The following is an 11474-nucleotide window of genomic DNA, read 5'->3' as shown; positions in this document are numbered from 1 at the left end:
TTTTTTTTTTTTTTGAGACAGTGTTTCACTGTGTAGCCTTGGCTGGCCTGGAACAGAGATCCATAAGCCTCTGCCTCCAAAGTGCTGGGATTAAAGGTGTTTATTACCACGACCAGCTTTATTATTTTCTTTTAAAAAGATTTTATTTTATTTTTGTTCTGTGTATGTGTTTGTCTGTGCACCTGAATATGGTTGCTTGAGAAGAAACTCTTGGGGCAGGAGTTTCCCGTGGGGCTGAGTTGTCTGATACACATCCTTTGCAAGAGCAGCACAAGCTCTTGCTGAGTCACCTGTCCAGTCCCTGAAATCCAAACATTTTAGTTGGTAAAATTTAAATGGATTCTTAGGCTTTCTGTGCCATGGATTTATACAAATATTCACATCAAAATTTAATAAAAATACTTCTGTTTTCAAGTCTTCAGTACGAGGTAAGGAATCCAATCTTACTTTTCTTAAACTAACAGACACCAACAACCCTTACGGGAATAATCAGCCCTTTTCTACTATAATTTAATCTAGAAATCTTAATCATCTATATAATCCCACTCCTTTCCCTATACCTGTTGTGCAGAGGATCAAACCCAGATCATAACACACAGCTAGGGAGTGTTCTACTACTAAACTATACCACCAGATATTACATTTTGTATTAATGGTGGGGCTATTTCCAACATTGTATACTGTTTTATTCATCTCTAAAAATTTATTCTTATAGTTTTATTATACCAAGTAGGTAAATTTGTTATTTTTCAAGTATGTTCTGCTATATGTCCAGGTGTATTTTAACATCTATTTTTTACAATTTGTTTTTTTTTAATGTATATGATGCTTTGCCTGCATGTGTATCATGAATGCGCAGTCTCCACAATGAAGAGGAAGTTGGATCTTCTGAGATTGGCGTTACACATGATTATGAGCCTTCACATGGATGTTGAGAATCAAACCTGGGTCCTCTGGAAAAAGCAGTAGTGCTCTTAAATCCTGAGCCACCTCTCCAATCCTATTTATTTATCATTCATGTATACAGGCATACCAGAAGAGGGCATCAGATCTTGTTACTGATAGTTGTGAGCCACCATGTGGTTGCTGGGAACTGAACTCAAAACCTCTGGAAGAGCAACCAGTGCTCTTAACCTCTGAGCCATCTGTTCAGCCCCAAAGTCTCATTTTATAATTAAGGAAATTAAGGCTTATTATTTTTCAGTAAGAGCTCTAACATAAAATATAGCAAAACAAAGATAAAAATACATTTATATTAGTTTTATTTTTTATTTTTTAAAATATTTTTTATGGTTTATTTAATTTTATTTTATGTGCATTGGTGTGAAGGTATCAGATCCCCTGCAACTGGATCTTCAGACAGTTGTGAGCTGCCATGTGGGTGCTGGGAATTGAACCCGGGTCCTCTGGAAGAGCAGTCAGTGCTCTTAACCACTGAGCCATTTCTCTAGCCCCTTATATTAGTTTTAAAAAGTCTGAAAAAACATAACAAAATGTAAATATCGCCACTTGTGGGTAGCAAGATTATGGTTTTGTTTTATTCTTTATGCTTCTATTTCCAAGTCAGTTACAGAAAATCTTTAAAATTTAATACACATCTATATATTTAAAATTTTCTGTTTAATTATGCTTGATTGTGGGGTATCTTTCAGTTCCCAAGGAAGCTAGAGGTTATCAGCTTAGATCCCGCTGGAGTCATGGTCAGGTCTAAGCTGTCCCATGAGGGTACTGGGAACTCATCTCAGGTCCTTAGCAAGACTAATTCTAATTAAGTCCTCTTCACTGGAGCCAACTCCATACTCACTATGTTAGCCAGCACGAGCAATGCTGGCTACAATTACTTTAAGGCTTCTGCCTTGAAGAACAAAACATACAGGATTATGCTTATTACTACTGGCATGATTTGATCTTTACCAGCTTTGCCCTGTGACTGTTCAACCTTTGTGAAGTGAAATCTACACTGCACTACTGAAAAAGTAAAGCAACAACCCATCACACTGACTGCAGCAGTGGACACAGCAGACACAGGACTATGTGATTAAAGATTATAAGACTATCTCGAAGAACAGAATTTTTTCAAAAATGACAACAGGATCCCTTCAGTTTACTAAAATGTTAATCTCCAGGTTCCAGGGCTTCTAATATTCCAGATCTCACTTATGGCCTATATTTTCAGAAGCACTACAAAATGGGTCTTTGTGGTGATCCAGAGACCGAAGGTCCTGTATCTGTATGGTCTTAGGAGAGACTCAATAGCATGCACATCTGCAGTACATTTCTCTGGATGGGTTTTCAAATTCACCTAGCATAGTTCAACGTTCAGTTGTGAGTCTAGGACGAATCTGATAAACTTTGAAAACAAATGTTAATTAAACACAGAATGCTTGTTATTTCAATTCCAATGTGTAGAAAGTTTAAAAAGTACAAATAAATAGTAGAAGCCATTAAGCAAAACTTTATTGCAATAGAGTAACCAGGAAAAAAAACTTCCAAACTAGTGAAGTTATGTTGGCACCCACCTGTAACCCCAGCACTCAGAAGGTGAAGGCAAGAATATACTGAATTAGCCTAAGATAAAGGAGCAAAAGTTCTGTCTTGAAAACAGAATTTAAAGAGCCAAGCACCAATGATACATACTGCTCATAAAACATCAGAACAAAGCAAAAACTGCTAGGGAAGTTTAGAATCCAAGTACTTGATAGGCAGAACAGCTTACCTTGGGCTAGCTGTGGTTTTACAGATCTTGTATCTTGTGTGAAGGCAGAACCAACTGCGCTGCTCTGGGATAAGGTACTGCTATTTGATGTTTCTGTTCCAAAGGATGTCAAGGAGTTTCCAGCTTGAAAAGATTAAAACAAGCAAACAAAAGAAATCATCATTTTACTGATTATCTGGGTATCCAACCCATACTTATAAAAAAACATGTTGCAAAAATAGAGACACAATCAGATAGTGAACAGCAGAAACAATACCGTAGACACTGACATTAATTTCAATTATTTCTGTAAGGTAAATCACAGATTCTTCTGCTAGAGCTTTCCACCATTAATGGCAGTAAACAACAGACTTGGTCTGTAACGCTTTCTACTCTGAAGAACTATGGTGTTGCTTTTGCCCAAAGCAGCTACAAAAGAGTGAGAATTATGAGTAACAAAATGACTAGAAAGGACCCAGTTCTCTGCCATACCTGTTCCACGAATCTTCTCTAAGATGAGTGGTTGAGGCTTTATATATGGCACTCTTTTAATATTCTATCCAGGAAGGTTGTCCCTGTATTTCAACAATCCCTACCTCACCTCTCATTTGTATACCTCTATGATGGTAGTCAGAATAAGCTCTTAATAAAATATATTTACACTGCTATAGTATTTGAGAACCTTCTCATGGTTCCCAATGTCCCCCAACTATTACCTCAGTTTATAAAGCCCTCATTACCTGTCCCTCTTCTCACATCACTTTGCATATTTGAACCTGTGTAATCTGTAAATCGCTCTTAAAATGCAATCTGCTCATTTCGAGGGGACACTCCAGCTCTTTCAACTATTTCTAACTACTTCAGCCATGGTGTTTAAGACACTTTGCTGCTCCCCAGACTCTTCCTGATCTGATGAGTTCTACTCTTCCAAACCCTTAAAATGGGCCACCAGAATGTAGTAGTGTCTCACACATGGAGTGCTCCGACCCTCCCTCCAAGGCACATTCCAGGGAGGCTTCCACTCTGGCCAGCTCTGGAAGAGATGGAACATCACCCCCACACACTCTGGGAACATAGCAAGCATTTTTAAAGATCCTGCTCTTGTTCTGAGGCCGGCCAGACAAACATAAGCTACCCCGAGGGTGTGTACTCTTATCCCCTTGCTTGCTGCCTGCTGGAGTGTTAATTCAATTGTAGCAAATTCTGTACCTTCTACTCTTCTCATGGTGACCCAGTTCTGCTACTGATTCACATCTGTATCCTTCCCTCCCTCCCTCCATCTATCTATCTAATGTATATCTTGCAGTTATGGACAGTTGTGAGCTGGACCAGAAGCCCAGGGATGGCACCATCCACCATGGGCTGGACCCTCCCATTGCTCACTAATTCAGAAAATGCCTTAGAGCTGGATCTTGAAAAGGCATTTATTTCCTCAGCTGAAGCTCCTTCCTCTGATTACTCTAGCTGGTGTCAATTTGACACCACCCAGTACACAGGGTAATTAATAGGCATGAACCATGACGGCCTCCAAATCCCTTTTTATTCAAGGCCTAAAAAGGGTCAATCAAGGTTTGCATTATTTATGGAGATTTTCAGCTGTTACAACACTATTTTTTTAAAATGGTGTCTTTTAAAATGGTGGTTTTCTTTCCACTGAGCTATACAAGAATCTTTATGGGAAAAAAAAAATCAGTATTTGGGTGGATTTACTTCTGTCTTTCACTTGCCCATAGTTGTCCAGCCTTATGCCAATAATTCACAGCTCTAATTATGCTATCTTTATAAGTCTTGAAGTTGGGTGATATAAACCTCAAACTTCTGTTGTTTTTTTTTTTTTTTTTTTGGTTTTTTGAGACAGGGTTTCTCTGTGGCTTTGGAGCCTGTCCTGGAACTAGCTCTTGTAGACCAGGCTGGTCTCGAACTCACAGAGATCCGCCTGCCTCTGCCTCCCGAGTGCTGGGATTAAAGGCGTGCCTCAAACTTCTGTTTTAAAAAGACGATGGGACTTTGACGTGAATGTTTAACCTGTGACTCAAAGCAGAAGAGCTGCTTCTGTAAGGTTCTGACTCCACCCATAGGTGCTCCTGTGGAGCTTTAGTCTCTCAGCAGCTCCTGGTTCTCTGCAGAGCAAGGCTGCCTCAGCTTCAGAAGTTGTCACCTTCTGGGTCAGACAATACTTTGTTATCAGGAGTTGTCCCAGCACCCCGACTCTACCCACCACATGCCAAAACAGCCCTTTTAAAAGCTCTTCATTGCCAAATATCCCTCAGAGAATGTGGGCAATTTGGCCCTTCTCCCTTGAAAAAAGCTACCACAGAAGTTTTAAGGGAGCTTTTGTTTCCGAGTATGTGGTGTTAAAATTACTTTATTTCATGTACACTGGTGTTTTGCTTACAACTGTATCTGTGTGAGGGTATTGGATCCTCTGGAACTGGAGTTATAGACAATTGTGAGCTGCCATGTGGTCCTGGGAATCAAACTTGATAACACTGGATGAACAGCTAGTGCTCTTAACCACTGAGCCATCTTTTCAGTCCTAAGTATGTGGTGTTATTGGCACTATTACTCTAAGCAGTGTTACATACTTTAATACTCTGTTCATATAAAGTATCAGCAAATGTGTTCTGTAGGCGGTCTTTGTGATTTATCTTTGAACTGTTACAAATCAATTAGTTTGCACAATTTCAAATTTTGTATTTTTTCAAATTATCTTTATTAATTCCAAATTCACTTTTTGTGGTTTGAGAAGATACCAAATATGATTTGTCTGTGGCCCCTGATTAGGATCACTGAAGAATCAATTTCTACTTGCAGATAATCAACATTCTGGAAGTGTTAGGATTTTGTGTGTGTGTATGTGCGCACACTAATGTGTGCATTTACTTAACTTATTCACTCACTCACTCACTCACTCATTCATTCATTCACTCATTCATTCATTTGAGACAGGGTCTCACTGTGTAGCACAGGCTGTCCTAGAAATCACTATGTAGACCAAGCTAGACTCTTTCACAGACAGGTGTTGGGGAATATTATTTTCAGGTGTGTGTGACTTTCGTTTACGTTGCATTTGTTTAACTCTGTGAAGCTGTGTTACTGTGCCTGTCTAAAACACCTGACGATTCTAATAAAGAGCCAATAGAGAGGCAGGAGCAAGGATAGGTGGGGCTGGCAGACAGAGTATAAATAGGAGAAACGAGGAAGAGGAGCAAGAGAACAAGGAGAGGAGGATATCAGGGGCCAATCGCCTAGTCAGTCAAGAAGTAAGAAAGAAGGAAAGGTATACAGAAATAGAGAAAGATAAAAGCCCAGAGGCAAAAAGGTAGTTGGGATAATTTAAGAAAAGCTGGCAAGAAACAAGCCAAGCTAAGGCCGGGCTTTCATAAATAACAGTAAGCCTCCGTGTGTGTGATTTACTTGGGAGCAGCGTGGCTGGTACCCCGCAAAAGCCAAAAGAGTAAAATATCACACAATAGACAGGTATTCGTCTGCCTTTGCCTTTCAGGTACTGGGATCAAAGGTATGTGCCACCATATTCATTCACATTTAGGATTGTTATAGCATTTGAATTAACTGACCCCTGTATCATTATGAAGATATGACCTTTACGTGTTATTAGTATGTATGATAGTTCTTTTTCATTGTCTTGGTGCCTTTGTTCTATTCTTAGTAATTAAAAATTAATCTATACAGGGGACTGGAGAGATGGCTCAGCAGTTAGAAGTACACAGTATTCTTGTAGAGGACCTGAATTCAGTTCCCAGCACCCTTGTCAGGTGGTTAACATGCAAGCATCTGTCCATTGAGTCAATATTCTGCCATTCTGCACATAAGAGTATTGAACTTCAGCACACCATGACATACCAGCAAACCTATCTTAAATTATTCCTGTTGAAATCATCACCTGGGGTAAACAATGGGAGGAGGGGATCTAATTATGCCCATGTTCTTTATTTTAACCTCTGCTGTACAATTAATTAAAATGGGCAGTTAGAGACTGGGAATGTAGCTTAATTATATAGTGCTTTTCCTAAAAGTATGAGGCTGTAGGGCTGAACCTTGTAAAGGCAGGACTGCTGGTTAGTTTTTAATACTAACATTTCTATAACTCCCTTTTCTGCCCTAGCAATACATGCCTATTGTCCACTCTTTAATAACAATATAGACATACTGTTTTGATACTTTACTTAACTGCAATATCTAAATTTTTTTTAAGGATCTACAAATTAGGGGCAATAATTTTCATTTCTGTATAAACAATCTTGCAAAGATGATTTCAGCATCAGCTTACAAAGACAGTGCTTACCTAGTATATTATATTTTCAGTGTAAAAGGGTATCTCAGTGTGATTTATTTATTTTTGGAGGCAGGGTCTCATTTATTCAAAGCTAGCCAAAAACATTTCACATCTGCCTCCGGGTTAGAGATATAGTTGAGAAGCGCAGTTAAGAGCACATATGGCTCATGCAGAGGTCCTAGGTTCCCTGCACCAACAGTCCCAGAGCATATACTTGTCATGATGCCACGGGCTCCTGCATAAATGTGCACATGTAGGCAGTCAGGCAGGTGCGCGTGCACACATACAAACACAATATATAAATAAATAAATTTAAAAATAAATCAATCACATGTATTTAGACCGTCTGCCTCCACCTCAGTGCTGGGAACAGAAGTATGGCCTCCACATCCAGTTAACTGTGGTGTTAGCATCAAACTAAGGGACTCTTGCATGCTATGTAAGCACTCTATCAACTGAGCTGCATCCCAAAACTCTTGCTTGGTATCATTACTTTATCGTAAGCAAGAGCAAAGCACCTTTCACATGTTTTTGGGACATCTGCATTTATTTTTGGGAACAAGGTTCCTCTGTGTTGCTCTGGCTGTCTGGGAACTGGCTTTGTAGACCAGACTGACTTTGAATTCAGAAATCGGCCTGCTGGGATCAAAGGTGGGTGCTTACCACTCCTAGCTTGCTTTGTTTTGCTTTTAATATGTATGTGTGTGTTTAAGACACTTGTACATGTGTATACAAGTGTGCATTGAGGCCAAAGGTCAACAATGGGTGTATTCCTTAGTTGTGCCTCATCTTTTTTGAGATAGGGTCTCTCCCTGATCCTGGAGTTCACCATTCATCTAGATTGGCTGGCCACTGTGCTTCAGAGATTCATTCATCTCTGGCCCTGGCTTCTCTACCCATCTCAATAGCTGTGCTCAACTTTTATGTAAGTAATGAGGATCTGAACTCAGATCCTTATGGACTAAGCCAACTCTCCCGGACATACTATTGGCCAAACAGTATTGCAAATAATAGTTTGAGTGATTATTTCAGGTATGGACTGCTAAGTTAAACCAACATAAAGGTATCTTGACTTCAGAATTTGAGTCTAAGGATATGCTGCTTTGGAAAAGTGGTTCTGCTTTTGTTTCCAAAGATGAGAACTTGTGGATTAATTCCAGACTAATGTGTTTTGATGGACCAAGACCCGCCCCCCCCCAGCAGGTCACCATGAACACCCCTAAAAAATTACTTCGCCCAACAAAAAGCAGGAAGCAGTTTGGAGAAAACTATGCCCAAATTCCCAAATTGATGTGGGAGCGTCTTCTTTCTATCTGTTGCTTTCATTGGTTAATTAATAAACAAAACTGCTTGGCCTGATAGGGTAGAATTTAGATAGGTGGAGTAGACCGAACAGAATGCTGGGAAGAAGGGAAGTGAATCGCAGATGCTATAGCTCTCCTCTCCAAGATGGAAGTAGGTTAAGATCCTTTCCGGTAAGACACCACCTCGTGGTGCTACATAGATTAATAGAAATGGGTTAATCAAGATGTGAGAGTTAACCAGCAAAAGGCTGAAACTAATGAGCCAGGCAGTGTTTCAAAGAATACAGTTTCTGTGTAATTATTTTGGGTAAAGCTAGCAGGTGCGGGAGCCAGGTGGTGGGAAGCGGCCTGCTGCTCCGCACTACACCCAAATATTGTTTATAAATGTTTGTTCCATTTAAAGGGAGATATGCTATAGAGATTTGCATTTGTATGGATCTTGGTTTGTTGATACAAATTTAAGGTCAATGTATATTTCTGCTCTTGATTAAGGTATTGTGTTTGTGCAGCTCATTTAAAAATGTAATGTACAATTAAGAAGTACAGGTTAATAGATAGTAATCTATAATAGTCAAGTTTGTAGTCTTGCGAGTTAGATTTTCTAGATGTACAGAGGTATATTTCAGATGGATAGCTATTCTTCAAACCTATCAAAGACTACAGAATATGGCATTTAAAATGTCTTAAGAACTTAGGACTTTTCATGACAATGAGACACATATGCTCCTGGAAGAACCAATTACTTCAAGAGGATGATGGGCATCAAAGTAGCTCCTTATAGAGTTTGTTAGCCATTTGGGCAAGAAACTATTCTTGCCTGGACTGCTTGATGTTATGCTGTATGAAATGGACATGCAGGCCCACAGAGAAATGATGCTGAGCTTGCCTAAAGGTGAGACAATCATTCAGGGTTCCTGCTTCACGAAAAAAGAGTCTGCCAGACATTCTGCAGGACAAAGAAGAAAGTGACTGACAAACTGCCAATATAGGTGGAACTGTCTTTGAAATTTCCTGCTTTGGATACAAGATTAACTCAAAAAAAAAACAAAACAAAAAAAACAAACAAACAAACAAAAAAAAAACAGTAGCCCTCCTTTACACAGATGATAAATGGACTGAGAAAGAAACCAGAGAAACATCACCCTTTATAATAACCACAAATAGCATAAAATATCTCAGAGTAACTCTAACCAAACAAGTGAAAGACTTGTAAGGCAAGAACTTTAAATCTTTGAGGAAAGAAATTGAAGATGACACCAGAAAGTGGAAAGATCTCCCATGTTCTTGGGTAGGTAGAATTAACATAGTAAAAATGGCAATCTTACCAAAAGCCATCTACAGATTCAATGCACTGCCCATCAAAAATCCTAGCAAAATTCTTCACAGTCCTCAAAAGAATGGTACTCAACTTCACATAGAAAAGCAAAAAACACAGGATAGCCAAAACAATCCTGTACAATAAAAGAACTTCTGGAGGCATCACAATCCCTGACTTCAAACTCTACTACAGAGCTACAGTACTGAAAACAGCCTGGTATTGGCATAAAAACAGACAGGAGGACCAATGGAACCGAACCAAAGACCTGGATATTAATCCACAAACCTTCAAACACAAAGATTTTTGACAAAGAAGCAAAAAATATCAAATGAAAAAAAAAAAAGCCTATTTATCAAAACGTGCTGGCATCAACGTGTAGAAGAATGAAAACAGATCCATATCTATCACCATGCATATCTTAAGTCCAAATGGATCAAGATCTCAACATAAAGCCAGCAACAATGAACCTCACAGAAAAGTGGGACTTGAACACACTGGCACAGGAGACCACTTCCTAAATATAACCCTGGTAGCACAGACACCGAGAGAAACAATTAATAAATGAAACCTCCTGAAACTGAAAAGCTTCTGTAAAGCAAAGGACACAGTCAACAAGACAAAACCACAGCCTACAGAATGGGAAAAGATTTTCACCACCCCACATCAGACAGAGTCTGATCTCCAAAATATACAAAGAACTCAAGAAATTGGACACCAAAAGATCACATAATCCAATAAAAAAAATGGAGTAGAGACCTAAACAGAGAACTCTCAACAGAGGAATCTAAAACGGCTGAAAGACACATAAGGAAATGCTCAATATCCTTAGTCATCAGAGAAATGCAAATCAAAACTCTGAGATTCCATCTCATACTTGTAAGAATAGCCAAGATCAAAAACACTGATGACAACTTATGCTGGAGAGGTTGTGGGGTAAAGAAACACTCCTCCATTGCTGGTGGGAGCGCAAGCTGGTATAGCCCCTTTGGATATCAATGTGGCAGTTTCTCAGAAAATTAGGAAACAACCCTCCTCAAGACCCAGTAATACCACTTTTGGGTATATATATATATATATAAAGGATGCTCAATCATACCACGAGGACATGTGCTCAACTATGTTCATAGCAGCATTGTTTCTCATAGCCAGTACCTAGAAACAACCTCAATGCTCCTCGACCAAAGAAAGGATAAGGAAAATGTGGTACATTTACACAATGGAGCACTACACAACAACAACAAAAAAATGACTTCTTGAAATTTGGGGGCAAATGGGTGGAGCTAGAAAACATCATATTGAGTGAGGTAACCCAGACCCAGAAAGACGATTATCATATGTACTCACTCATAAGCGTTTTTTAAAAAAGATTTATTTATTTGTTATGTACACAGTGTTCAGCCTCCATGTATACCTGCAGGCAAGAAGAGGGCACTAGATCTCATTACAGATGGTTGTGAGCCACCATGTGGTTGCTGGGAATCGAACTCAGGACCTCAGGAAGAGCACTCAGCTCTTACCTTCTGAGCCATCTCTCTAGCCCCTCATAAGCGGTTTTTAAACATAAAAACAAACAAACAAACAAAACAACAACAGCAAAAAACCAGCCTACAAATCACAATCCCAGAGAACCTAGACAACAATGAGGACCTTAAGAGAGAAATACATGGATCTAATCTACATGAGAAGCAGAAAAAGACAAGATCTCCTGAATAAACTGGGAGCATGGGGACCATGGGAGAGGGTTGAAGGGGAGGGGAGAGGAAGGAGTGGAGCCGACAAAACTGTATAGCTCAATAAAACCAATAATAATAATAATAATAATAACTCAATAAAATCAATAATAATAATAAAAAATAATTT

At 39.2% G+C, this 11474-nt stretch overlaps 1 protein-coding gene across 4 annotated transcripts in view; it reads right to left on the bottom strand.

Moving 5' to 3' along the window:
- Lsm14a (LSM14A, mRNA processing body assembly factor) overlaps positions 1-11474 on the bottom strand; it is a 47031-nt gene that overhangs the window by 14942 nt on the left and 20615 nt on the right. For all 4 annotated transcript variants that reach the window (XM_005368430.2, XM_005368431.2, XM_005368432.2 and 1 more), the window contains exon 4: positions 2717-2839. In XM_005368430.2, the coding sequence (XP_005368487.1) occupies positions 2717-2839 (123 nt within the window). The remainder of the gene's footprint in view (positions 1-2716; positions 2840-11474) is intronic.

Source organism: Microtus ochrogaster, unplaced genomic scaffold (assembly GCF_000317375.1).
Source record: "Microtus ochrogaster isolate Prairie Vole_2 unplaced genomic scaffold, MicOch1.0 UNK32, whole genome shotgun sequence".
NCBI classification, from domain to species: domain Eukaryota; kingdom Metazoa; phylum Chordata; class Mammalia; order Rodentia; family Cricetidae; genus Microtus; species Microtus ochrogaster.
The sequence above is the reverse complement of the archived record's forward strand: the minus strand, read 5'-3'. Positions and strand labels throughout refer to the sequence as shown.